Source organism: Mustela putorius, unplaced genomic scaffold (assembly GCF_011764305.1).
Source record: "Mustela putorius furo isolate JIRA1106 unplaced genomic scaffold, ASM1176430v1.1 tig00003909_pilon_pilon_pilon, whole genome shotgun sequence".
Classification (NCBI taxonomy): domain Eukaryota; kingdom Metazoa; phylum Chordata; class Mammalia; order Carnivora; family Mustelidae; genus Mustela; species Mustela putorius.
In genome coordinates, this window is record NW_025422057.1 from 1,178,653 (window position 1) to 1,205,451 (window position 26,799).

Genomic DNA, 26,799 nt, shown 5'->3' on the forward strand with positions numbered 1-26,799 from the left:
CACCGCCCCCCCACCCGGGTCGGGCTGAATGAGGGGGTTTTGTGCAGAACGGGCGTCTCACCGGCCCAGAGAAGGGCAAGTGAGGCAGCTCTGGGCAAGAGTCCAGGCTGCTAGCAGGAGCAGACCAGTGGGCCCCGTGTTTTCTGGCCCATCACGTAAAATCCTCCAGCCCACAGAGCCCCAGCTAGGGGTGGGGTGCAGGGCCGACGGCGTTTTAGGGCCTCCTGTTAACCGGAAGCCAGGAGAGCCCACGGCCAGGGCCGCGGCCTGGAGAGCTCAGGTGAGGCCAGCCACAGCAGCGGGTGGGCCGTCTCTGTGGCCCCTCCGAGGACCTCTGTCCGGAAGAGAGTTCCCGGGAGCACAGGGTGTGGGGGCTGCTTTCTCAGGACGCGGAGCGCACCTTCTCCACAAGTTCTTGGTTCCTTCGGTACAGGGCCTGCTTCTCTTCAACCCACTTCATGTCCTTGAGAATGGAATTAAATTGGAGAAATTAATGCCGCAGACTCAGCGCAAAGCCCACATTTAAACCACGGTTCAGCAGAACGGAGGAGGCAACCCCAGCCTCTGCAGCGGGCTTCTGGCCGCCGCTCCTGTGGCTCCTGTCGTGCCGTGAACGAAAGCCTGCGATCTCCCCAGGAGGGGCCCGGACGAGAGCAGACGGAGGCAGCCCTGCTTCCGTGGGACCCCGCACCGCCTCACGGCCAGCCCTCCCAGCCCACACCCACCCATGCCAGGCACCAGGGGCACGTGGAGCCACGTGGGTGTCCGGGGTCCGAGGACCTTGACACAGAACCAGCAGGAGCCTGGGACCCTCAGGGCATGTCCCGTCTGTTCGTGCTCAGATGCACGAATGGAGGCCGGCTTCTGTGCTCTGGTGAGAGACGTGTGTAGACGCCCCGCCCCGTGCCCGAGGCAACCACAAGGTCAGGTCAGCTGGGATGCTTCCACAGCAGCCTCCTCGGCGAGGGGTCAGGAGGAAGGCCCGCGCCCCTTCTTTCCAGGTTCTTCGGCAAAGTCATCTGGGAAGTCGGAGGGCTGGCGGCCACTGAAAGGCGGCCACACTGTCTTCCTGCTCGTGCCCCGGCTACCCTGACACTGCTGTCCTGCACGGATGGCCGCCGTGGGGCTCAGGCACCAACCTCATGAGGTCCAGGCAGGGTCCGTGAAGTCTGTGCTCAGCCCCGCCTCTGAGCGCGGTTCCTGCAGCCCAAGCGCATGGGGCCCCGGGGCAAGCCAGCCTGCGTGGTTTGGGTAAACAGCTTACAGGTGCCCAGCGCGGAATCTGGGGCCGTGCGTGCTCAGGGGGGTGTGGGCAGCACGACCCCATGTTGCTCGGGTCACCCTCCCGTCCCTCTCGCCGTCTCCCAGTGGTGAACGCACCGAGGGCCACCGTGGGCTGCGCCGGCTTGCTGGTGCCCCAGGTGCTTTCCCACGCAGACCCTCCCGGCCCAACGCGGTCATCCTCCAGCCTCCTCCTGGGTCCACCAGGGGCTGCGCCGTCCAGCGGGACAGAGGCTTGTGGTGGCAGGCAACAGACACCTTCCCCCAGGATTTGAAGAGCCCAGAGGTGGCGATGGGTGTACGGGTGAGAGAGTGACCGGCGGTCTCCAGGGGCAGCCCCGGCCCTGAGCTGGGGGAGAGATGGGGCCTACGCAGGCCCCTCGTCAAGGCGCGCTGGGCCTTTCCTTTGATCTGTGCTCCTTCCAGGGTCTGCATTTCCTAGTGGGGTGCCTGTCTGCGGGTGCAGCTTCCCCATATACCTGTGGACTGCCCGTGTCCCTCGGGCGCCCTCCGTGTTGGTGGGCGTCCGGCCCCGCTCGAGCCTCACCTGCCCCTGCTTGGCCAGGGCCTGCTCCAGGTCTTCTATCCGAGCCTGGGCTCTCTGCACCTCTGCTTGCAGCTGCTCACGGGTCTGTAAGATGGGAGCAGGGATACGTCAAACTTCCTCTCGCAGCCAGGACGCCCCGCAGGGCTGGAGGCTTCCAGCGGGCTCTCCCCTCCGCTAAGGGAGAGGGGGCGTCCACGCATTTGCAGGGAAGGCTCGGGGTGGAGGGAAGCACCAGGAGGCTTGTGGCGAGCGGACTCTCTCGGGTTATGGGGACGCCCTACAGACTCATTCCGAGGGACTGTCAGGGACATCTCTGTAGGCAGGACGAAAGGGCTGAGGAGGGCCGTGGAGGCCTGTGGGGCACCGGCCACTGGGCTGCATCCTGGGCTCTGGCCCACCGGAAGGACACACACACAGCTCAGCGCTCGGCCCATTCCCTCCCGCACGGGCGCCCTCTGCCGGTGCCGCGTGCACCTGACTCCCTCCTGCCCGCCTCCCGCAGAAGCCCACCCTCCACTGCCCAGGGGCAGGCAAGGCCCCAGGCTGTCCAGGCCACCACTCCCCTGGACTTAATTTGCTCTCGTGAGGTCTGGGCCATAGGGCCCTTCATTCCAGTGGGCGCTCCTGTTCCCTGGAAACACCTCTGGGCGGATGAGAGCATCTGGGCCAGCTGGGCACTGGGTCAGGGGTTCCTCGAGCGGAGGAGGGCTGAGTATCCCCTGGCCTGGCCCTGGGTTCCCCTTCGGAGACGTTAGCGGACCCTGGTTCTCCTTCCCCTCCTCTGGCCTCCCTATTAGGGCCGTCGTGACACAAGGAAAGTTGGAGGGAGATCTGTTTGCTCACAGGGAGTAGGTCCAGTGACTCCAGGCAGCGAGGAGACGGAAGGGGACCCCACTGACACTGTGCCCTGCTTCCAAGAGTCCACGCCCAGCCGGCCAGCTGGAGTCTCAGAACCAGCTGACTGGCGCCGTGCCCTGTGTGGCTGGGGTCAGAGATGGCCCCCCGGCTCCAGGGCAGCTGGGCAGGAGAGCCCTTCCGGGTACAGAGTGCAGCCGACCTCCTTACGCAGGGCATCCCCTCAGAGCCCTGGCATGGCAGGCTACATGTCAGGGAGCGTGGGGTGGGGGTTCAGGGGAAGAGAGGTCACAGCCCCCTGCCACGGCCTCCCCTGGTGGCCGGCGAGGGCACCTGTCAGCCCCGTGTTCCTGCCTTCGGTGGACGGGCATGAGCGCCTGGCCCAGGGCTCAGGGAAGCAGGGGCAGGCGGGGGACACGTACCTGCTCCCAGCAGGGCCTGGCTGGGGAGGCCCAGGGGCAAGGTGAGCATAGCAGCCGAGCTCAGGTGGACGGGGCGAGTGAAGGACCGCAGCAGATTTCAGGAACCGAGCAGAAACGCTGGCCCTTCCCCACCTCTGAGCCTCCGCTCTGGGAGAGCCCCCCCAAGAGCGCCGTGGGCAGGTTCACAAGGAAGCAGACCTCCCCTTGCCCGCCATGGTCCGCAGAGGGGACACACGTGGCTCTCCGGGGACCATCACTCACACCTATGCCGGGGACCGCTCCGGGGGGAGGCCCCACCCACCGCCGGGCCGACCCAGTGCTGCCGCGCAAACACGGGTTCCCAGTCGCCTCGGGAGCTCCAACAGGCCCAGCAAGAGCCGAGGGAGAGAGGAATCAGCCCGGAAGGTGAAGCGCCACAGGGGTCCCTGCCACGGCGGGGGTCAAGCGGGGAGGAGCCCAGCGGGAGGCGGAACGTGGTGGAGTAGACGTCAGTTAGACCTTAACTTCTCGCTCTGCGTCCAGCGTCCCTCCGACCTGCTCCTGCAGCAAGGCGTAGGCCCGCTGCAGGGCCTGGTACTCCATGGTCAGCTGCCGGAACCGCAGCTCCGTCTCCTCCTTGGCCACGCCCTGCGCAGGTGCACAGAGACGCAGCGTTGCCGGGGGCCCGGGGAGGTGAGCCCGGAGCCCCCCCGGGGGAAAGGCCCAGCTGGCTACACTGAGGCCAGGGTGAGCCTCAGGGGCCAGCAGGCAGGCCAGGGGCTCGGCGGGGACCCCACCTGGCCCCCCTAACGTGTCCGGTGAGACCTGGCCCTGGGGATGCATCTCCTCCCCACCCCCACCTTCCTGCGCGGATTCCCAGATGCCTCCTTCTGGCTACAAGGGCACCTGCTGCCCCAGGGAGACGCCAGGAGATCGCTGCTGCCTTTAAGGGTCCCTGGGGCCCCGCAGCTGTTGCTCTGAGAACAAGGCCTAGGTCTGCTGTGGAGGCTGGCCGTGTCTGAGAGGACCAGGCCCAGGAGCCCTCACCCGGCCGCAGCGCCCCTGTGCTCCTTATCCCCAAGGCTGCTGGCAGTAGCTGTACGATGATGTCTGAGGTGTCTAAGCGGGCCCACGGCCATGGGGTCACCTGCCCTGATCTGCCCGGGGAGGCACTACCTGGGGTCTTAATGTCCCCTGGGGCCTCTCAGGGCCACTCCTTGTCCTTCAGCCACCGGGGCCAGGCCACTGAGAACAAACCAAGCTTCTTCCCACACGCCGGGCTCAGCTGGCCGCCTGCACCTGAGGGCCGTTCCTTCTGGAAGAAGGACTGGCGGGCAGGACAGACTGGCTGTGTCTATTCAAGATGACACTATTCTGCACTATCTGTTCTGTGTACCTCTAGGCTTGGCCCTTGGCCTTGGTGCCAGCCTCCCCATACTGGGTGCTCCAGAGCCCGGGGCAGCCCTCCGAGGGGCAGGGGGCCGTCTGTCCCCACGTGTGGAAGGGCAGGAGCCCAGCGGCGAGCTGAAACCCGGCCGGGGCCCGCGAAGCGACGGTGGCAGCGGGAGGCACTTCTCACCGCGCAGAATCACAGGCCGCGGGGGCAGGGGGCACAGCCTGGGAGGGCCATGGAGCCCACCGCCCCAGGGGGCAGGCCCCACAGCAAAACCCCAGTATCCAGACCCCCAACCCTGACCCCCCTGGCCTCCAGACCCCGCTCCATCCTGTCCAGAACCCCCCGTGGGAGGCTACCTCCTCCAGGTCATCGTCGGGCGTACAGGGGGTCTGGTCCGTCCTGTCTGTCTGGTAGGAGATGGAGGAGCCGTCGGACTCCAGGGAAGCCTCTTCATCATACCCAAAGAAGGTCTCCACCACAACCGGCTTCTGGCCCAAAGGAACTGGGTTAGTCCAGACACGGACCCATGTCCCCGCCTCACCCCATGTCTACCATCCACTCTCTTTATCCAAGTCCCTCCTGCTGTGTCCCTGACACTTTCCTGAACTCCTGGCCCGACAGTCACAGGAGCCTCCTGGGTCCTTCTTGTGCCGAAATCCCACCAGACCCCTTCACGGTCCAGCTCATGATGGTCACTCCTCGCCGCGTGGCCAACGGTCCACACCTTTGTCAACCAACATCCCGTCCTGGGCTGCTGAGCCCATCTGGGTGGCTCCTGGCCTGTACCTCTAGGTACATTGCCCGGCCCCTCCCCAGTCCTGCCTCGTGGAAGCGACGGGACAGCGGGGGCCCAGGTGGAGAGGGTGGGCGGGCCTCCTCCCGCTGGCTCCCAGGCCCCCAGGAAATCTCTACAATCTACAAATCTGCGACAATCCTGAGGAGAGAGGGCCCCCAACACTCTGGGGGCCAAATGGGCCAGCGTCCGGGCCTGAGGAGTTCTCTCCCAGGCTGCGCGTGGAACACCCTTGAGCGTTCAAAAGCCCAAGAAAACACACTCATGTTGCATAAAGCAGAGCACAAGTTAACGTTCTCTGGGAATACCTCCAGAATCTCCTTTAATAAAAAACACACATTTATGGAAAAGCATTGGGCTTCAGACTCTCTAGGGGCGCAGGTCTGCCTGGGAGGGGGCCCCATGGGAGCCGCAGACAGGGCACCGCAGCCTGCAGTGGTGACAGGGGACCACGCGGTGGCGGTGGCGAGACAGGCCTGGGTGCCCCGCAGCCACCTGAGGATTCTAACTCCCAGGCCTGCAGGGGAAGGCCAGAGCTGGGGCGAACCCCTCCCTCCTGTGGTCATGAATCGTGGGCTATCTGGGAAATTTAAAAGCAACAATGTAGGATTTTTAAATTTAGAATTATAAACAAGAGTATTGATTTGAGGTTCATGTTGGTTATGGTACAGTAACAATTTTTAGAAATAGTAAATATTTTATGTTCACCTCCAGAGAGAAACTCCCTAGTTTTAAGCGGCTTTAAAAACACACATTCTGTGCACACACGGGTCAGCATCGTCTCCTTTACCTTGGGGAGTTTGGCCATTTTCTTTCTTTGCTTCCGATATCTCAAAAGCTTATCGCGCTCCTGCAGAAACCAGCGGAAAAGGTTTTCTGAGGGGTGACCAACTCCCTTCGCGTTCCCATGTGGTCACTGGAATGGACCGGGAGGGCAGTTTCTAGGTGGGCTGCTGTCTGCGTGGCCACAGAGCTGGAGGGGCAGACGGCGTGGGGCTCCCGCTTGGCCCACGCGGGGGGCCGTGACCACACCCTGCTCAGTGCTCCAGCCTCCTTCACGGTGTGTGGCCGGGGGGCGGGCTCTGAGCAGAACACACACAAAAACAGGAACCCACAAGGGCCCAAGCCCAGCCCTGCTCTGCGCTCACTGAGCAGATGTCTGGGGAAATGCCCCCCCCACACGGTGGAGACAGACCCTGCAGACACGGGAGGAGACCAAACACCCGTGTCTCCCCAGGGAGCTGAACTGCGTTTCCATGACCCTGACCATGTGCCGGCCACGCTTGGACTGCTGGATCCCAGCGGCAGGGAGGCAACCCGTGGTGGGGTTGAGCACCCCAGGGACGCCAGCCGTCCCTGACGAATGGGCAAAGCTGGGTGCTGGCTCCTGTGGGCCTCCCCGATGGTCACATGGGGCATCTATCTGACCCTAACAAATGGGCAAAGCCTTTGGGCAGGTAGCCTGTGTTGGCACAGCTGCCCTGTCTGGACTAGAAGGAGCCACCAGCAGGAGGGGTTCCAGGGACAAGTGTGCTGGGACACTGGGGTGAATGTGGGAGTTACTTACTAGCACACTCTTCACGTAGCCGGCGGTCTCAAGTGTCTGCAGAGAGGAGAGCTTGTTACAGAGCTGGGCGCACAGACCTGCTCCCCAGGGACCCAGAGCCTGGTGGCTGCCCCAAACTCCACTGCCTGGAGAGGGAGCATCTGACCTGACTCTCATGGTCCCCCCTCCCTCCCTAAGCTGACCTCCCAAGGGCACCGAGAACCTACAGGAGCACCTGGGGGCCCTCGGCCTTTCGGAAACGGCGATAACCTACGATTGCAACTGACCAGGATTTCCTCCTTTTCCTGAATGCCCCCTCCCCGCAGATCCTCTACACAGGGGGACGCGCAGCCACTGTGCGGCTGAACGAGGCAAGAGGGCAGCTCTCAGGCACGGTCAGGGAAGGCTGAGCTGGCGAGACCCGCCCTGCAGCCCACACTGGGCTGTGGGACCTCCGTTACTTTGGAGACAACTTCAGTCATCAAAATGAAACAGGCCTTGGGGCCCGGCCAGCTCAGTCTGCAGAGCATGTGACTCGATCTCAGGGTCTTGAGTTCAAGCCCCACATCGGGCATAGAACTTACTAAAAACGACAACAAGACAAGCCGGGCCAGCACTTCTGGGCCATAAGCCACACCGGCAGGAGAGATGCTGCTGTCCCTTCTGCGGCACCCAGAGGTCACAGAAGGACCAAGGCGACTTGCTCTGAAATGATCCAAGGGGACAGCAACAAGAAGCAGAAGGCCCCAAGCAGAGCGACTACAGGAAGGTTTGGTGCAGGACTATTTGCAAAGCCGTGCCCTACAGGGACAGGGCAGTGTCGAGGGCTGGGTGGGCCCGGAAGAGCCTGTTCACGTCCTAACGCCCAGCACCTGGGCCTGGACCTTATCTGGAATAGGATCTCTGCAGACGTGATTGAATCAGGGATCTGGAGGGGAGACCATCCCGGATTAGGGCACATGTCCTCAGGAGAGAAGGGGAGGGACACAAAGCAGCCTTGCGGAGTCAGGCCGAGATCCGGGAGGCCCCAAGCTTCCCTGCAGCGAAGGATGGACCCTGGCCTGGCGCTGGCGCAGGGGGCGTGGCCCTGCTGCCCCTGGACCGGATTCTGGCCTCCAGACTGAGAAAAGGTTGCGCGGCTCTGTCCCAGGGTCCCAGGAGCTAACACTGCGGCATCACTGCCCTTGAACCCCGGGGTCCGAAGCAGGGAGGAGACGACGCAGCTTTAGAGGCCCACTCGGGCATGGCCGCGGTGCAGCCCCAGGGAGGGGCGGGGGGACAGGCCTGCTGGGCTCCCCATCCCACGGACCGGGCAGGAGGGCAAGGAGCCCAGGTAGGTGAGAGGAGGGGTGGGGCCCGAGGGAGATGGGGGTGGGGCCGAAGGAGGAGAGGGGAGGGGCGGAGACAGGGGCGGGGCCTAGGGGCGGTAGGGGCGGGGCCGGGGAGGGGCTGTGAGAGAGACCGGAGGGGCGGGGCCGAGGGAGGAGAGGGGAGGGGCTGAGCGAGACGGGGGCGGGGCCGAGGGGCGGCAGGGGCGGGGCCGACGGAGGACGGGGAGGGGCTGAGAGAGACCGGAGCGGAGAAAGGACAGACCGAGGGACGCGAGCTGAGGGGCGCGCGGAGGAGAGGGGAGGGGCCGACGGCCGAGGGGCGGGGCGGGCGAGAGGGGCGGGTCAAGGCCGAGGAAGAAGGGAGGGGGATGGGGAGGGCGTGGGCGGGGCCGCCGGCGAGGGGCGGGGCCGGGGGCGGGAGGGCGCGGGCACCTTGGAAAGCTCGTCGATGAGGTTCTGCTGCTCCACGATCTGCGTTTTCAGGAAGTCCACTTCTCTTTCGTCCTGGCTTTGGTCCAGGTCGTTCAGGGAGCTGGGCCTCCTGATGACGCCGGCCCTCTGCCGCTGCAAAGCCAGCCAGACGCGGTCACCGGGGGTCCTCACCCGCGCGGGTCCTCCCTGCCAGGCGGGCTCGCGCCGCGCAGCCGCGCCTCCCCGTCCGCCCCGTCCGCCGGGGACCAGGCGCGCCTCGGCTCGGGCCGGGGCGGCGGGCGGCAGGGTCCGGGGGCAGTCTGCGGCCCGGGACGAGGCGGCGGCGTGAGCGGCCCGCCCCCGCGCACCCCGCGGCTGCGGGCTGAGCGTGGGAAGGAGGCACTTCTGCAGCCGGGTGCGGGGAGGGCGTGCACCCCGGCCTTCCCCCATGCCCCACCCGGGTGAAGGACCGGCTCAAGTAAGAAGGCGCCCAGGAGACACCGGCTAACCACCCCCACCGCACGGCGAGACCCACCCCCCAACCCCCGGCGCCGCGCTGGTCTGCAGCGGTGCGTCCCTCCACGCAGGTGTCCCGGGGCTCCTCCCGCCTGAGCCTGAGATCTTCAGAGTCAACAGAGGCCGGGGAACCCGGGTGTTCACCAGCAGCAGGCCTGGGGCCGGCGCGCCCAGTGACCTCCCCACCCGGTCCGGCTCGGGCAGGTGCCCACAGCCTCGTCCCTCCACGCTCACACCCTCACCTGCCGCCTCCTCTCCCAGCCAGCCCCGTGGGTTCCTTCGCTGCCCTGAGTCTGGAGCCGGGCGTCCACCCTCCCGGCCCACCGCACCAGGCGGGGCCCCTTACCATTTCTATGTTCTCCTGGGTGACAAATTTTAACTTGTTCTCCATCCGCCGCAGAGCGTGGGACAGGTCCTCATTCTTCCGGGAAAGTCGCTTGTTCTTATCCAGCAGTGGCTTGTACTGACTCTCCGCTTCCCTCAAGCGCTTTAACTGAAACACAAAATTAATGACGCGGCGTGACCGCAAGTGTGACATGGAACCAACGGTCCCCGTAGGGAGTCGGCAAACCGACCAGAACAGCTTTGGCTCCAGCCACGCCGTCTCGGGGCCAAGCCTCTATTTTGCCATTAAGAGCCACAGGAGCCTCACCTGGCACATGACCCTACAGGGCCCCTGGAGGAGCCCCACTCAGACACGGGCCACCTGAAATTCCAGTGCCCGTTAGCCGTAATTGTGATGGCTCCGCGGCGAGGGACGGGCCTCGCTCAGGTACTTCTGCTCAATAATATGGAGCAGGGATCAACCAACCGGTGCCCAAGGCCCACATATGGCCCCTCAACCAGGTTTTGTTCATAAAGCTTTATTGAAACAGCTGAGAGGCCTGTATGCAAGCTCTGTCCTTGGCACCATCACTCCTTTCCGCAAGGAAAGGGGGCAGGCACCCTGTCCCCCCAAGCAGCCACAGACCCATGTGACACAGATACCCCGTGGCCCTGCCCCACTGCCACTCACCAGCTCATTCCTTTCCTCCGAAAGCAAGGCGTTTCGGTCCTCCAGCTTCCGGACGATCGCACTCAACTCCGCGATCTTAAGCTGGAAGCGCCGCGCATCCTTTTCATCCAACTGCTGTTCCTAAAACAAAAATCAACTGCAAACAACTGTTCGCAGACACACGCGCAGAAACCTCTGCAGATCCCAGTCACCGCGGAGAACAAAGCAGTTCTGCGCCATTACAGCTCGTGATCGCACGTGGGGGGTGGGTGGGGGCAGACCCCCCCCCCAGGGACAGGGGACCGCTGCTGACCACCGCGGCCACCGCGGACCGCACAGTGAGGGCAGAGCGAAGGAGCAGGATGTCCGGAATATGCAATGAAAGGCAAAGGCGTGCAAAGGCGAGCACGCGGGTGTGGGCGGGTGCTGCGGCCTCCCTTGGGGCTGCCGAGGGCTGCCCCTGTCGGGAGGGCCTGCGTGTGCGGGAGGCAGGCTCGCAGCTTCCCTCGCATGATCGTGTGAGCACAGGAGGAGATGTTCAACCTGAGACTTGCAAAGATGGCTTCCCAGGAAGCGTGCTCCCTCACACTGAGGTTCTACGAGGTCACTTTTGAAACCTCTGGAACCTCATTCAAAAACCAATCAAAACATTCTGATCCAGCTTCAGAGTCTCTCTGGAGTTCACACAATCCATCGAGTGGCAGAGCAAGATTCAATTCAGTTAAGCGATTTATAATAAAATTATAAAAAAAACATGTTCTATTCTTGAAATGTCGTTGTCCTCGGGCTGGCTCAGCGCAAACAGTTTGTCCTCAGAGCAAACAAGGCGTGTCCGGGGAGGACAGAGGAACGGTTCCTCACTCAGTAGGTGCAGGAGAGGCTAGGGGCAGGCCCGCAGGACCTGCACTGAGGGTCCACGGAACTTAGAGCCTCCCACCCTGGATTGCCAAGAACCACTCCAGCGGGCTCTGAATCAGGAGCAGCAATGAGCAGTGATGACGTCACAGCCGTGCGGCTGCGGGCTGCCCCCCAACCCACGCTACCTCGGCAGCCTGAAGAGGAGCAGAAGGGTGGCGTGGTCACACAAAAAGCGGGTGGGAGTGACGGGCGGGGGTGCGGGCGAATGGACAGCCAGGAGCCCGTGCACGTGGAGATGGAAGTGGTGCAGCCTCGTCCCTCTCGCCCGGGGCGGGAACCGGGACCAGCAAGCAAGGACTGTCAGCTGCCTGGGGGCCTGGCAGCTGCAGGCAGGCTCTGGCTGGAGGCCTCGGGGGACCCTGGGGGGCGGGCGGTCGAGTGAAGGCCAGTGCTGTGCCACGCCAGCCCGGAAGCAAGGAAGCAGAAGTGTGTCTGCCCGCCCAGCCAAGCTGGAGAAGCGGGGGGCCTGGGGTCTGGCTGGTGGGCTGCAGACACAGTCAGCGTCCCCGGGGCGGGAGGTTCTGGTTCTGGACTCTGGACCTAGGCTCTCAACTCCCTGGGGAGCCGCCCGAGCAGGCCCGCAGAGCCGAGTGCAGCGCTGTCTGTGACTTGGGTCGCGGGGGGAGCGGGGGGAGGTGCTTACAGGGCTTCCCGAGTGGTCTGAGGCGTCTCCTGCACCGCCTGCATGAGGAAGCTCCCGTCTGGGGCTGCCCAGGTGCCGATCAGCCTCTTTGACCTGGGACAGCTGCTCATCTAGAGCCTCTTTTTGGAGCTGTAGTCTCTGAGCATGCCCAGCTTGAACCCCTAACTCTCTCTCCAGCACGAAGACTGCTCTGTCTTTAAATTTTATCTCCTCCATCTACAAGGAGAACAGAACACAATCACACAGGCAGGCAGAGTACAGGTCTGCAGTTACCATAGACACACACGGCGGCACTCGGAGCCAGCGTCGGGAGGGGCCCCACGGGAGGGGCCCTGCCCATGTGTCTCTGGGCTCCGCGACAGGATGCAAAGCAGGTGCCACAGCGCAGCCCCACTGCTCTGGCCGCGGCGTGACTCCCTCCACCCCACCCCCGGCCAGGCTGGCCTCTGCTCTGCTGGTCCAGTTCAAGCTGGTGCAGCTGAGTCTCCTTCTGGACTCTGGGCACCCCTCCCAGTGTCCCACCCCTTGTGGTGCTGGACCGCAGGGGCTCCTGGAGGCTGGCATTGGCTGGCAGGTCCACAGACGCCCCCTCTAGCTCCTGCCTTCTGCCGTGTGTTGGGCAGGGCCGGGGAATCGCCGAGTTCCTGGGACCCCATCCATAGCAGACGGGGAGGAGCAGGGTCCGCCCTACAACAGCGCAGCTGAGGGTGTGAGAAGCGGAATTTCTCGCTGCCTCTTCCCTCCCCTCTCTGAGGGGCACCCCGCCCAGAAAGAGCTGATGTCTGCACCCTGCCTGTCCTTGCCCCGAGGCGTGGACAGACCGAGATGCTGCCCGACGGCTTGCAGGCAATGCTGCAAGGTCTCCGGACAAGTCAGCTCCAGACTGGAAGTCAGGAGTGTCCGGCCCACCCAGGCCTCTTCAGGCCAGCAGGCGAGTGGCCGTGAGGGGTCCGTGGCCCTCCGCACTCTCCCTGAAGCGCTCGGCCTCCTGAGGGCAGCGAGAAGGCTCTCTGCGCGCGGCTGCCACCTGCCTCCGGGCCCCTCACCTGGCCGCTGCGGGATGGGCCGCTCCCCGTGGGGAGGCAGACACACCCCACGCCCTCTTCTTCAGACAGACGGACTGACGGACTCGGGCGCGGCAAGGGGTCCTTACAAACAGTTCTCGATTTATGAAACGACTCATTTTAAAACAAATTCGCAAACTACGGAACAGGATGGGATATCCTGGCGCTTTGCTTGCTGTTTCAGGCTACCTGAGCTCATAAACCGGCCATCTGCTGAGGTCAGCTTGGGACAAAGACGTGAGATGTCTCATTAGCCTGGATCACAGAATTTGCAGGCAAGCGATGAACTGAACAGAATAAAAGAAATCCTTAATTGCAAAATTCCCATTTACTGGAGCACAAAGAAACACCGGAAGTAGTGAAAACAAAGGGACCAGTGAAATACAGTTGTATCGCTAAGCAGCCGTGTTCTGGGGTCTGACGACACTCATACGCAACACTTAGAGAACATCACTCTGCTTCCGTCAGGACCCCAGAAAACGAGTCCCTACACAAAGATCCCACTGAAATGAGCTGCGCAAGCAGACGGCTTCGGCCAAAAGGCAAACCTCCCTAAGATGTCGCCCAACCACACCATGTGCTGCGGCCAAGCAGGGCGACGGGCCCACAGAGGAATTTCAAGAACAGGTGCCTTCACACAGGGGTGGGATTTGATCGTCAGGGTGGGAATTCACTCTGAGTTCAGAGACAGTGTCCTGGGGGGTCCTCCTAACGCCAGGGGGCTCGGCACACAGCAGTATCGGTGTCCATCAGCGTCCATGGGCAACAGATGCCCAGACAGGACCCTGCGGTTCCCACCCGAATGCCTGCCTGGGAAGGGGGGACATGCCGGTGCATGAGGTGGAGAGAAAACTCTGTCCGGTCCTGTGGGGCCCCCTTTAGGGTCCCCTAAAGGGCACTGCTTCCGACTGTGGCACATGTCTGCGTATGATGCCCAGGCCGGCCGGGGAAGCAGTGGTGGGCAGCATGGCACTGGGGCTGCAGTCCCGCTCCCTAGAGGCCCAGCACCCCATTTCCCTGCCCGAGGCCCGCGGGTTCTCTCGTCACAGAGAGCACCTGGGACGCCATCTGTCCCGTCTTATGCAACCGCAAACACCCAGATGACCAGCCCTCCCCAAGGGACAGGACAAGGGCTCTCCGGTGAAATGGGGGCGTGAGTCAGGAGCCTCCGGTCACCCTGCCACCACCTACTCTCTCCCAGACCTCTGCAGTGGCTTCCAGGTGTCCTCCCTGTGTGCACGCCTGTGCCTGCTACAGCCCGTCCCTCACAACCACTGTCCTTGCTGAAAATGGAGTCCGGTGGCGTCACTCCCAAAGTTTCAAGGGAAGACCCCAAATCCTGACTGGGGCTGGCCAGCTTCCAGATGAGCCGTCCCCACCCGCCTGCAGTCCCAGACCCACACCCGCAGCTCCCCCCTTCCCTCCCCTCCCCCATAGCACACCCACACCCCCTCGCCCCTGGGAGCTCCTACACCCCCTGCCCCTCCCCCATAGCAGCCCCCCACACACCTCACCCCTGGGAGCTCCCCTCACCCCTTCTTCGCCAGCACACACACCCTCCACTCCCGCCCTCTTAGCACCGCACGCCCATCCCCTCCACAGCCCCTCTCCCCGTTACAGAAGGTGTCCGGAAACCGAGGCAGCCCTTGGGGTGGCTGGTCCCCAGGGAAGGATGCTGAGGCTGGAAGAATGGCCCTTGTGGAGGGGCGAGGACATTCCGCACACCCTGACTCGCCCCTGCCGTCCAGAGCAGGCTCTGCGCAGTGCTCAGAACCAGAACCACTACATGGGGCGCCTGGGAACCTGCGTGTAACATACCCTAGCGGGGCCTGGGAACCTGCGTGTAAAATACCCTAATGGGTGCCTGGTCGGCTCCGTCGACCTAACGTCTCACTCTTGACCGAGGCTCGGGTCGTGATCTCCAGGTCCGGGGACTGAGCCCCTCGTCCTCGGGCTGCGCACCCCACGGGGCGCCTGCTTCTCCCTTTCCCTCGGCCTCTCTCTCCACTCGAGCTCTTTCTCTTTCTCAAATAAATAAAATCTTAAAAAAAAATGCGTTCTGGACTGTTTGTCGCTCGTGAATAAAAATACAACCAATCTCTGCATTTTGATCTCGATCCTGAAAACGTGCAGAACTGTTTTAATGGTTCTGGGGTTTTGGGGTGAACTGCTTAGGGTTTCCTACAGGCACAGCACCGGCCAAAAAGACAGCTTCACGCCTTCCTTTCCCGCCTGCTGTGTTTGGTGCCACTGCTCTGCCTTCTTGCCCTGACTCCAGTTCCTGGGAGGGGAAAGAAAACCAAGAGAGGCCCCGACACGACGCAGAACCTCCTACAGCCCGTGTGCCCGCGAGCCCCACGCAGCGCCCGCAATGCGGGGCACCGCGGCTCCGGGGGGGCCCGCGGATCGGGGAAGGTCCGGAGCCACAGCGGCCTCCAGCCTCCTGGTGGCCACGCCGGAAGTTAAAAGACAACGCAGAGATGCCCTCGAATTCCTGATGGAAAACTTCTCCCCCCCCAAGTCCCGACCCAGAAGCCTCGAGCGTGAGAGCGGAATCCAAGTCTCGAGGAGACACGCACAGTCTCCGGAAGTCCTCTCCGCGCCCGGGGTCCAGGACGCCGCTGGAGCCCGCGTTCCGGCAGAAGCGGGAACCAGCGCCAGGAGGAGGCCAGGGGAGGACGGAGCCCAGGAGCGGGCGGGGGCTCCCGGGCGGCCGGAGGTCGGGCTGCTGGCCGGGGGTGGGGGAAGGCAGGCCCGCGGGCGGGCGGGGGGCTCCAGGAGGGGCGTCTGGGGAAGGAGGGCCACGCGTGACTGTGCTCGGGGCGGAGATGCCCTCCCGGAATTCAGGCCGAATCACAAACAGGCCCGGAGAGAAACAAGCTCATGAGAAGATGAACTCCACGGCCAAGGGAAGTGCGTACAACACGGTGACAGGCCGCGGGCGCTGTGGGTCTTGTGTGAAGAGCGCGCACACGGCAGCCGTCTTGTCGACACTGATTTCACTCAAGTGCCCCGTGGGGGCTTCTCGTGTCCCTGAATACCCTGGGCTCTGGGCCCAGGACGCTGGCCCTGTGCTCCCACCTCCTCGGCTGGGCTGAATTGGCCATGGCTGGGCCCTGCCCCCCAGGGGCCACCCTGCTGTCCCGGGCCGTCACCCGCCCCTCCCCCGGGGCCTCAGTGAGCACCCGCCGCGGTCGCCACCGGACGGGTCTCCCCTGACAGTGCCCACACCCCCCTGCATCGGCCCCTGCTAACAGAAGCCGAGTCCTCCTGTGAAGAGCCGCCCGGACAACGTAGGAGCAGGCGGGAGCAGAGAGGAAGGGGCCGGGGTCCGGGGCAGGCAAAGGGGGAGCAGAAACTGAGATTTCAAGAAGCAGAACTTTGTGGGTGTCTGCGTGGCTCAGTGGGTTAAGCCTCTGCCCTCAGCTCAGGTCATGATCCCAGGGTCCCTGGATCGAGTCAGCCTGCCTCTCTCTCCCTGCTTGTGCTCACGCTCTCTCTCTGACTAAATAAATACATAAATAACATCTTTAAAAAATTAGAAATATAAGCATGTTTTTAAGAATTTGGCACAAAGTCCAGAAGAATCAGCTAAAAGAGCTGCCGGCAGCTGCCCCGGGGGCATCCATGCCAGGGCGGGGGCGGTGGTGGGCACCACAGGGACCGTCTGGTTGTGCTCCAGGCGCCTAGCTGCAGAGCCGGGCCCCAGGCCTGCAGACACACGGCGGGCGCTGCCCGTCCTGGCCCATCTTCCTCCACATGGTCACTGGCGTCCCCCCTTTCCCGGGCAGAAGAAGACAGGAGGGACCAGCCTGTCACGTAAGGAAGCCCACACTTCCCTCAAGGGTCTTGGTGGCTCACGGCGGCACCGACGCATGGCTTAGAGTTGTGGGGGTCACGGAGTGGGGGACAGCCCGGGACAGGAGGGCGGCTGTCCGGGCTGGGGGTGTTTGGGCCCCATGTGCACAGCCGCAGAGCTGTGCTTGGCTCACAAGGCTTGCGTTCCCCCCTGGGCCTTGGGTCGGGAGAGCGGCTGGACCCCGTCTGGGAAGTACAACATGGCGGGACGGCCCGGGGCAGGCTTCAGAAAGTGGAGCCCAGGGAAGGGGGGAGAGGTGCCCGGCCGAGCTGCTTGGAGAGATTGCGGCATCCCGCTCAGGGGATCCCAGGGGTCCTGAGTGTGACCAGCAGCAAAGCCAGCTCGTCCCCAGCCCATGGCAGGAAACACGGGGCTCTAAGGTAGAGCCATTTCCCCCAAATACCAAGGAGGTCAAGCTCCAAGGGATGAGGACAGTCAGGCACAAACCCTCCCATACCCTGAATATTCTCTTTAGCTTTTTGCTCTGGGTCTCTGAGGACGCCGACTCTCGGGGCGCCAGCCACGGACAGCGGGTGTCTGGAGCCATCCCGACGCCCCAGGGAAGCTGCCGAAATCCGGCCACTCCTGACCGGACAAGAGGCTGACTCCCCATGGTCCAGACGCAGAGGTTGCCTCCCCACATGGCACCGACACCAAGACGGCCCCCGGGGGCCGTGGCCTTCACCTCTCTGGACCCTGTGCTCACGCCCACGCCCCACGAGCCCCTCCCCGCACCCCGTGCCCCGGGAGCACATACCAGCCTGCGGATCTCCCGCTCGCACTCCTTCTTGATGCGGGAGATCTCCTCCTGGTGCAGATGGTACACGCTGCGGATCTCCGCGGCCTTGATCTTGTCGGCCTGGGCCACGATGGTCAGCGCCTCCTCCACCTGCTTCTTGGCCCCCTTGAGCTCCGAGATCTCCTGCTGCATCCTCATCTTCTCCGCCTCGAACCCCTTCTTGGCGTCCTCCTTCGCCTCCGCCAGCAGCAGGACCTTGGCCTTGTCGGGGGCGCCGTCCCGCAGGGCGTGCAGCAGCGCCCGCAGCCGCCGGTTCTCGCTGTCCTTGGTCTTGGCGACCCGCAGCAGCTCGGCCTCGTGCTGCCGCAGCAGCGCCTCCCGCACGGCCTGCAGCTCCTTCATCTTCTCCTCGTGCAGCTTGGTCTTGAGCTCGGTGAGCAGCACCGCGCTCTTGTGCTGCTCGTGCTCCCGCACCTGCCGCAGCTCCTGGTTCTTCTCCCTCTCCACCCGGCTCACCTGAAAGACAGGAGCGCCGCCGCCTCTGGTCACGTCCCGGCCCGCGCACGCCCGGGGCTCGCGGCGGGAGTTCCGTGTCCTCCCTGCGCGGCTGGGGACGATCTCCCCGAGACGTGTCCTCACGGACGAGCCGGGCGGGCGGAGAGCGTGCCAGGCGTCCTCGGCCGCCGGAGGCTGGAAGCACCGTGAGCCTGGAAAGGAAGATCACAGACACGTGGGTCCACACGGACCCGCTCCGCTGCCTACGCCCCGCCAGGCCCGGCCGCCTCGCCCATGAGCCGCAGGGAAGAAGGTGCGGGGCACGCGTGGGCACGGGCCTCCGGCCCAGAGGACAGGGCACCGCACTTACCTCCTGTGATGTTCTTGGCGGATGGGGAGGCGACTTGAGGCCATCGGTCTGTCTAGATTTTGGAAATGCTCAGATTTTTCACTGAATCTCCTGTTTTCATCTAGAACGTCAGTCTTGGCTCAGGGGCCACACCACCCACACGCAGCAGGAAGTTGGGGCTCAGGACCTAGCATGGGGTGAGGCAGCGGCTGACCCGCCCCGGGTCCCGCTGTGGCTGGTGTTTCGCTTGCGCCCCGGCCTCTGGGCTCCGCGGCACCTCGTGCGGGGCCAGCATCCTCGAGCCTCTCCTTCTCTCCTGTGACCCCAAGCCCAGCTCCAGAGTGGGTGCCCCCGCTCCCCACTTAGACAGCTACAGCTCCAGCTCCCCCCTACCATCCACCGTCCACAGGAGGAAGCGTCCGTATGGGCAGACGGGTGGCCCAGCCCCCTTCTCTGCTTTGGGGGTGTTCAAGGCAAAGGCAGAGCCGGGGCGCCTCGGTGAGCAGACAACACCCACGGTGCCGTCTGGGAAGTTCCATCCACCCCACCCACGACCCTGGCACCCCAGCTCGCAACTCTGGGTTCTTTCCCCCAGGGTGACAAGCTCTGACCCTCCACCCTGGGCAGGCCCACCGCCCATCCCCCAGACCGTGGCCGGCAGCCCCCAGACGCCCAGCCCTAACTCCGCACGCCGACCCCCCACTGTGCGCCCCCTTCCCACAGCAGCCTCCCCCCCAGTGCCTTATCCATCCCTCTCTGCAGGACCGTGGTGTCCCTCCGCGCCAGAGCGAGCATCCCCGGGACCCACGCAGACCGGGAGGCCACACGCCTCGCACCCGCCGTACGCTTACCTCCCATCAGGACACGCATGTGACCGGACGCGCTCAGCTGGGGCTCCCGGCTGGTGGTCCAGTGTGCAGTGGGGTCTACCCTGAGCTGCCCTCGGAATGGCTCAGACCCCGCAGTGCTGCACCAATTCTAGTGACCGAACTCTGTCTCAGCCTTGCAGGCCTCTGGGCGCTAGCAGGACCGAGCAAGTAACTGCCCAGCCGTCCGGGTTCCCGCCAGAGGAGGGGCCGCTGCTGAAGCTTAGTGCGAGGGCTCGCTCCTTGCCCACTGAAGGGGCGCTGCCCTTCTCCAGTTCGCGGCGAAGATGTCAGTGGTGGTTCTCAGCCGTGAGGGGCGATCAGCAATCTGTGCTCTCAAGGGGCCGCTCCCGAGCCATTTCCGCCCCCACGGGGGGGGGTCGGGGGCTCGCGGCCGGACATAGGGGAGCCAGCCGGCCTCTTACATGGGCATTAAGAGGGAAGAGCAGTGTGGTCATGGTGGTGGCCACGGGTGGTCCCAGAGCTGTATTTGTCGCAGCAGGAAGCTGGTGGAGGGGATGCTCGGGGCCTGCAGGCTCTGGCTCGCGCTGTGCTCCCGGCCGATTCAGAGACAACGGCCCCCACACCTGCGCGTACTTGCCCTTCCGTCCAGTGCCCAGGACTGTCCCTGCTGCATGCGGGAAGGGCCTGGTGGAAACCCAGACCCACGCCAAGTGCCCAGCCCCACACGCTGCAATGAGCCGTGGGCAGGTTGGAGCAGTGGGCTCAGACGCAGCAGACCGTGGCCGGTGTCCCCTTCGGAGCCCGGGTCCTCTGCTGCAGCTCCCACAAGTGCACAAGCAAGCACATGGGCTTCCAGGAGACACAGGCTCTCAGCGCAATTCCGAGCAAGACACACTGGATGGGAAGACCAGCCCCGCTGCTTCCTTGGGCTCCGAGGGTGCCCCAGAGATGCCCTCAGCCCCCACCTCGGCCTTCCGCCCCCTTGGGTCTCCGGCAGCGGGCATTCCCCTGACGCTCCATCCATTGGGCCTGTGAATTCCTCCCCATGTGCTGTGGCCTCAACCGCACGGCTCCCCAGGCCGGAGACGTGCGATGGCGGGGATGTGCCCTGCGGCCCCGAGCACGCCGGCCATGGGGAGGCGACGGGCAGGAGGTGTCCCAGGCTCCTGTCCCCAGATGAGCACCGAAAACTGTGGAGATGTGCCGTGGCCTGCCCGCTGGGTCCCACTGGTTCTGGGTGACTCCGATCTGTCCCGGAAACACACGGCAGCTTTGAAAGTTAAGGAGACAGTCCTGTCGAGGTAGCAGGTAGCGACGCTTCCCTGAGATCCGCAGCTGCCTCGGCCACAGACCGCGGCCCCCAGGACCTCATCAACGTCCGGCTGACGTGGCTGCTGGTGGCTTGGCGGCGCTCTTGACTCTTGGCTTGTGGGGCCACAGCGTTGCCTTCCCAGACGTCGCGGGCTGAGCGGTTTCTGCATCTGGGTGGGTCTCCGCGCCACTCGACGGGCTGCCGGGGGGGCAGGTCGCCCATTCAGTTCATTTTTTCCATTCACCCACTTTCAAGGGACGAGGCTCCCCGTCGGCCCGGCGGGAGCCCGATTACTTGTTTGGTCAGGAACGTGTGGGTTTGAGCGTAGCTGGCGGGGTTCGGTTTGCTCTCATCCCACTGAGGCTCAGAGCGTCCGTCTGTGGCCCGTGCGAGCCAGCCCCGAAGCCTTCGGACGCGCCGTGACCCTGGCCGTCCCAGGCTCCCCGCAGGTCGGGCGATCCTGTGGCTCACCGCCGGCCCCAGCCTGTGCCCCAGGCACCCTGACTTCTTTCAAGGGGCAGTGCTATTTCGGCGTCCCAGCAGGACCCGGGGCTGCCGCAGCCCCAGGCTGGTCCCGGCTGCAGGCCTCCCGTCGGACAGAAACGGCCTCCCCGTGCGTATGCGAGAGGAGATGCCTCGAGCTTCCCACCGGCGCTTCCCACTTCGAGCTCGGTTTCCACCTCCAGCCCAGGCTTCTGTTCGACTTCCCGGGGCAGCTTCCGTGCCTCCGCTCCCCTCACACGCAGAACCTGGTTCTCAAGGAAGCCGGGGCGGCAGGGGAGAACATTCCCGCATTCCTCTTCGAACCAGGTGAGACACGCAGTCGCTCGGAACCCGGGAGCTGCTGTGTTCACACCCTTCCTGCCGGTAAGAGTCCTGACAACGGGCGTTCTCCCACAGTCCCTGCTCTCTTCCCCGTTTGTCATGGCGGGGCCTTGTCTGCGTGGTTGGCTCCCGTGACCTGGCCGTCCTCAGGCCTTGTTCAGAAAGAAACTACGTTCCGTGCTGCCCACAGTCCTCACAAAAACCCGCCGGACCCCCAAGTCCCACCCCAGGCCGAGCCAGGCTTTCCCTGAGGAGGGGGTGCTGGTCCCAAGAACCGCCACCAGCCGGCCATCCCAGTGGCTGGGACCTGCTGTGGACACACAGGCCCACGGTGACAGGCACTACCGTCTCCACTCCTCGGTCAAGGCCAACGTCTCCCCTCAGGCCAGACCACAGCCCCACGAGGATGGCCCACGTACGGCCCCTGACCCATGCAGACGCTCATAGGGATGGGTGGCCGCCATCCGCAGTCCTGACTGCACATCCCCAAGAGGGACCGATCTGCTGGAACTGCAGAGCGACAGGGGCCGGGCTGGGACGCCCTGAGGCCGGTCTCCTGCCAACCTGCTCCGGACAGGACGGAGACAGAGGCACCCGGAGTCCTGCTGCGCGAGGAGCGTGGGCACGGGACACACTGTGTCCGCAGCCGAGATCCGTCACTGATGTCACCCGCCGAGAACAGAACTGCATCTGCAAAGAGCCCCCAAGGCGCTGCCCGGAGCCTGCGGGGGGGGTCCTGCGCTCAGACCGTGGCGCAGCAGGCCCGACCCGCCGGCCACACAGCCACAGGCCCTGGGTCCCTTCTCACCAGGGGCCCTGGCACGCCGTTCCACGCTCGTGCGTGCTTGGAAGCAGCCATAACCCTTTACGGGGCCACAGAACGTTTACGGCTCTCGAACACCGGTCCACACATTTGCTCGAGGTTTATGGGATTTTAATTCACATGGGCACACAGCGCCGCTGGGACCTGGCTTCAGGGGTCGTGGCCACCTCCACACAGGCTGGCTTTCTTCAGGAAGGGACCAGACCTTTCTCTCTAATTCGGGGTCCTCCCCAGAGATGGGCTATGGAGGCATGAGGCCCGCCTGTCCCCCACTGGCCAGGGCGCCGGTCCAGCCAACAGCGGCACCACCTTGGACCGACGGGCAGGGAGGCCTCCTTCGAGGAGCTGAACGTGCACCCCTGACTTCCCACGTCAGCTGCTTGCGGCCTTTGCCCACGTTAGGCCAATTTCTGGAACGCCCCGTCTCGGTTCTTGTGCCTCCAGGTCCTGGCTCTGAGAAGGCATCTTCCCTCCGGCTCGCTCTCTGGTTCAGCTCTGGGTCTTTCCTGCCCCGTTTTGTCTGCCACGTCCCAAGCGGCTGTATTTCCGGGGAGATTGCTGTCTCTCGCCCGACCAGGAGGAAAAGCTTGCAGCTGCCGCGGGAGCCTGCCGCACCCTGCCAGGGGGACTCGGTGTTTCTGGGCCTGGAGGAGGGGAAGACCCTTCCCCATGGAAGGCTTGGAAACAACGGGGATTTGGCCATGTGGACATGACTCCCCATTATCGACTCCCACACCTTCCACGGTTGTCACGCAGACGCCACGGCTCCCCTCGGAGCCAGGCCTGCACGGCGGGTGTGCTGGACCGGCGCCGGCTGCGGGGCCGGCCGTCCTCCCCACCCCACGGCCTTCCCCAACCGGGGGGAGATTGCAACCGTCCCATTGTCCAGCATGACCTACAGTGTCAACGACCCCAACCTCATGACCAGGACACCGCACAATCCCCTAGTGGGTCCTGATCTGCGTTAGGACCCCTGTGCTCTGCCAGTGTCGTGGTCCACGCGCTACACTATCAGGCCCCTCCTACCCCCACCTACACAGCCCTCCGTGGCCTAAACTCGGGGCCACCATTCCTGCCGCTGCATCAGGTAAGCCCTGTCCAAGAGGAGCTCCCATAGACCCGCCTTGGCCCACTCTGTCCAGTCATTCTGGGCTCTGGCCTGGGCCACCTCTTCTGAGAGGCCCTCCTTGATTGCACCACTGCCGCCATGCCTTCTTGCCTGGGTTTACTTCACCCAGATGCCTGCTTCCCATTCCTCAGTGTCTCCCTCCACTGAGGTACGGCCTGGGCTGTCACACAGGCACCCCGTGTTTCAGAAACTCCTTCCCAGTTAAAGGAGGCCAGCGTCCTTTGAGCAGGTAGAAGCGTGTCATGTCCATTCCTTCCCACAGGCCACAGTGGTGCTTGTGAGCAGGGGGGCACAGTGGGGGCGGGACCCCATGAGTGCGGGCCGTGGGGGCTGCTCCGTGTTTGGGCTGGGCTGGAGCCTTGGCGTTGTGGCGGAGATGGGTGGCCTTCAGCACCAGGCTTGGGTGGCCTTCAGCACCAGGCTTGGGTGGCCTTCAGCACCAGGCTTGTTTTCACCTCGCTGTCCACGTTCACACCCCCAGCACCCCACTCTGCTTATCGGACGCTGAGTTCATTTCCACGCGGCTCCCACGAGGCCTTCCGAGTGAGCTCCTCTCCCTGCGGGGCCAGCTCCCTCTTTCCGGAAGGTTCTTTGCCAGAGATGGCCCCACTTCAGTCTCCCGACCGAGGGCGGCCACAGGACAGTCCTCTTCGATTTAACGTGTCTCATTCTTTACTGTCAAGTCAACCTCCTAGGTACCCCAGGAGAGCTTGACCAGCTGCCTGAAAACCGCGGTGCTGAGCTCACGCAGGTTCCCAGGCTTTCTGGGCACCTCGTCTACCCCGGCAAGTCACAGTCCCAAACCGTGGTGTCCCTGCTCCGGGACTGTGCTGGGGATTCCTGCTCAAGGGTGGGTGACCTGCGCCATGGCCTCCGGCACACAACCGCCACGCAGCCGGGCTTGTGAGTGGGTTGGGTCCTCCTGGCTGTCCCCAGACTTCCGGGCTGAGCTCCAGATCCAGCCCACCTCCCCAAGCATCTGGAAGGTGCCAAAACCAGACAGAAATCAGTCCCATGGTCCAGATCTGGTTACGCAAATTTGTCCCCCGCTGTTGCAACAGTGACGTTAACGGTGGCACATAAAAGACTTCAGGATTGATAAGGACAGAGCGGTTGACGATCACGATGATCGGATTCGTGCTTTCCATCCCCCACGTCGGCATGACTAAGGCCCCAACACCGGCAGCTTTGTGTGGCGAGGGTCGCGTTGGGCTGAGCAGACGGAGCGGGGGACACCAGCTCAGGATCGCTGGCGCGTTTCACTGACCGACCTGGCTGCTGGGGGAGACGGGAGAGTGCAGGCGGGAACTGGAAAGAGGCCCGAGAGACGTCCTGCCCTCCGATTATCCTGCTCCCAGCTCAAGGCCCTGGGTTGGGGTGAGGACGGGCGCTCTGAACCCTGGGGGAGCCTGTGTGGCACAGTTACACGTTCGACTTTTGGTTTCAGCTGAGGTCATGATCTCAGAGTCGTGAGATCGAGTCCCAAGTAGGGCTCCCTGCTCAGCGGGGTGGGGGGGCCCTGCCAGTCTCTCCCTCTCCCACTGCTTCTCCTCCTGCACGCTCGCCCGCTCTCTCAAATAATTAGATAAATCTTAAAAAGAAAGAAAGAAGCCATGAGCCCCACCGGTGTGCGAAGGACAGCCAAGCAGCTCCCTGACCTGAGCCTCACACCCGTCCCTGGAGGCCAGCCCCACGCGGGAGGAGACAGGAAGGACAGTGTGTCTGCGAGGGTCTAGAACTTTCCTATTTGAATCGTGAAGGACAATGTCCTGTGTTGGTTCTGGGTGGTGGGTATCGTCTACAGATGCACACACACAAACACACACACGAACACACTTAAACAAAAAAACACTTGAACGTTTTAATGATGCTTGGCAGGAAGGTACGGGTCTGGCTTGGAAGTAGCAGTGGGAGCCCAGAGGTGGGGGACGGAAGGCTCAGGCTCAGAGAACGTCTGTGGGTCTGAACGCAGGGGTGCCCCCGGCTGCTCCTTCCCACCTTCCAGACTAGCAACAGGGGCGGGAAGGGGAGACGATGATGAAGAACCACTACCCTGCCGCCACCTGCGTGTTCCTGGAGTGGAGGAGACCCAGCTCTCCGGGACTGACACCTTCTCCTGGGGCCCGTGGGGCGGGTGGGGCTCTGTTCCCTGCACCCGCAGGCTGACCGCAGGCTAGAGCCAGGGGGACCCCGGCAGCCAGCGGCTGAGGCGGCAGGGAAGGCGGCTCCGGGCCGTGATGCCCAAGGCCGTAGGCTTCAGAGCATCCCCTCGAGTGCACGGGGAAGGGCTCCTGCCAGCAAGGGTGAGCCCCGCCGGCCAGGGTGAGCCTGGCGGCCCCATTTCTAACGAGAGTCACAGGCCCTGCCGTGCAGCAAGTCTGCAAACCGCAGCCTCAGGGGCCTCACCCCTGCAGAGAGAAGAGCTGGGGGGAGCCCCCTCCCCCGAGGTCTCAGCCAGGTGACCGGGCTGTCCGGGGGGCTGCCGTGCTCCGGACACGCACGCACGCACGCACGCACACGCGCCCTCGGACCCAGCTTCCGCGCACGGGGCCTCGCCGCGCAGACCCCCGCTCGCTCCCGCCACCCCTGCCCTCGGCCCGTGGGCTTGGGAACCGCCCAGATGCCGCAGGCCGGTCCGTGTGGGCGGAGCCTCAGACCTGACCCGGCCCCGCGGGGCACCTGGCGTGGGCTGCTCCCGTCCGCGCGGCCGCGGACCCAGAACTCGAGCGCGACCCAGAACTCAAGCGCGGGCCGCGGCCTTTTCGTCGCTTCCTCTGAACTTGGTGCCAAGAGGTCAGTCCTTCGGGACAGAAGTGACAAAGGCCCCGCCGGCAGGGAGGGGATGCGGGCTCCAACCCGGGCCACCTCGCGCGCTGTGGACGCCCCAGGAGCGCACGCCCCGCCCCCCGCCCGCGCCCGCACCCCAGGCCTCCGCGGGGCGGGCCGGCTTGGCTAACAGCGCACGCGCAGGAGCACGCAGCCCGCAGACGGCTCGGAAACCGGCGGGCGCGGCCTGTCCGGTCACTGGACTGATGGACGCGGGGTCTGAACCTCCGCGGTTACCACGGCTCCTGGGCCAGGGTGTAACGGGGGTGGGGGGTCACACAGCTGCTGGAGACCTGGCCCCCGTCCCCATGGCCTCCCAGAAGAGCTCGGCCCTGGGCAGGACCCTCCAGACCCACCCGCTTCCACACTCCCAGGAAGCCTTGGTGGGGGCGGGGGCAGAGGTTCGGCCGTGGAGAGGACAGCGGGTCCGTGGGACGCCTCCCACCCAGGCCTGGCACGGAGCAGGCGGTCCCGGGACAGAACCCCACTCCCCCCAGCACAAGCCCCGCCTTCCGCGTGGGCCTCGAGGACCCCAAGGGCCGGACGTCTGGGTGGTGCCATCTCAGGCCTGCCCCAGGCCATCGCCACTCCCCGGGGCTGCCCCCGCGTTCCTGAGGCGCTGGAAGCGCTTCGCTCAGTCTGTGCCTTTCATCCCTGCAGCGGTCGTCCTACCGCCCATTCAGGGGACATTTCCCAGGATGGCGCCACTGGCCGAGGTCCCACTGGCCCAGGCACTGAGCCAGGGCGGTCCCCCACCTCACACTACCCCCTGCCCCGGGCTGCCCTCTTCCCAGAGCGGTCTGTCCTTCCCAGCGGCGCTGAGAGCCCCTGAGGACCCTGGGACCAGGCCGGGCGACCCGGCCGGGCAGGGGTGAGACCCCGCGGGACAGGGGTGGGGAACAGGGAAGGAGGGTCC

The 26,799-nt window shown here is 64.5% G+C and overlaps 1 protein-coding gene across 11 annotated transcripts in view; it reads right to left on the reverse strand.

Annotated features, from left to right (window-relative positions):
* The window catches only part of JAKMIP3 (Janus kinase and microtubule interacting protein 3), a 99,174-nt gene that overhangs the window by 27,476 nt on the left and 44,899 nt on the right, over positions 1 to 26,799 (reverse strand). For 5 of the 11 annotated variants that reach the window (XM_045068758.1, XM_045068759.1, XM_045068757.1 and 2 more), the window contains exons 3-13: positions 17,313 to 17,810; positions 11,633 to 11,848; positions 10,093 to 10,212; positions 9,424 to 9,570; positions 8,583 to 8,714; positions 6,841 to 6,876; positions 6,064 to 6,123; positions 4,837 to 4,965; positions 3,604 to 3,732; positions 1,829 to 1,912; positions 401 to 463 (exon numbers count right to left, since the gene is read on the reverse strand). In XM_045068758.1, coding sequence (XP_044924693.1) covers positions 401 to 463; positions 1,829 to 1,912; positions 3,604 to 3,732; positions 4,837 to 4,965; positions 6,064 to 6,123; positions 6,841 to 6,876; positions 8,583 to 8,714; positions 9,424 to 9,570; positions 10,093 to 10,212; positions 11,633 to 11,848; positions 17,313 to 17,810 — 1,614 coding nt within the window. The remainder of the gene's footprint in view (positions 1 to 400; positions 464 to 1,828; positions 1,913 to 3,603; positions 3,733 to 4,836; positions 4,966 to 6,063; positions 6,124 to 6,840; positions 6,877 to 8,582; positions 8,715 to 9,423; positions 9,571 to 10,092; positions 10,213 to 11,632; positions 11,849 to 17,312; positions 17,811 to 26,799) is intronic. The other 6 variants (XM_045068763.1, XM_045068762.1, XM_045068767.1 and 3 more) reach the window with 2 other exon arrangements.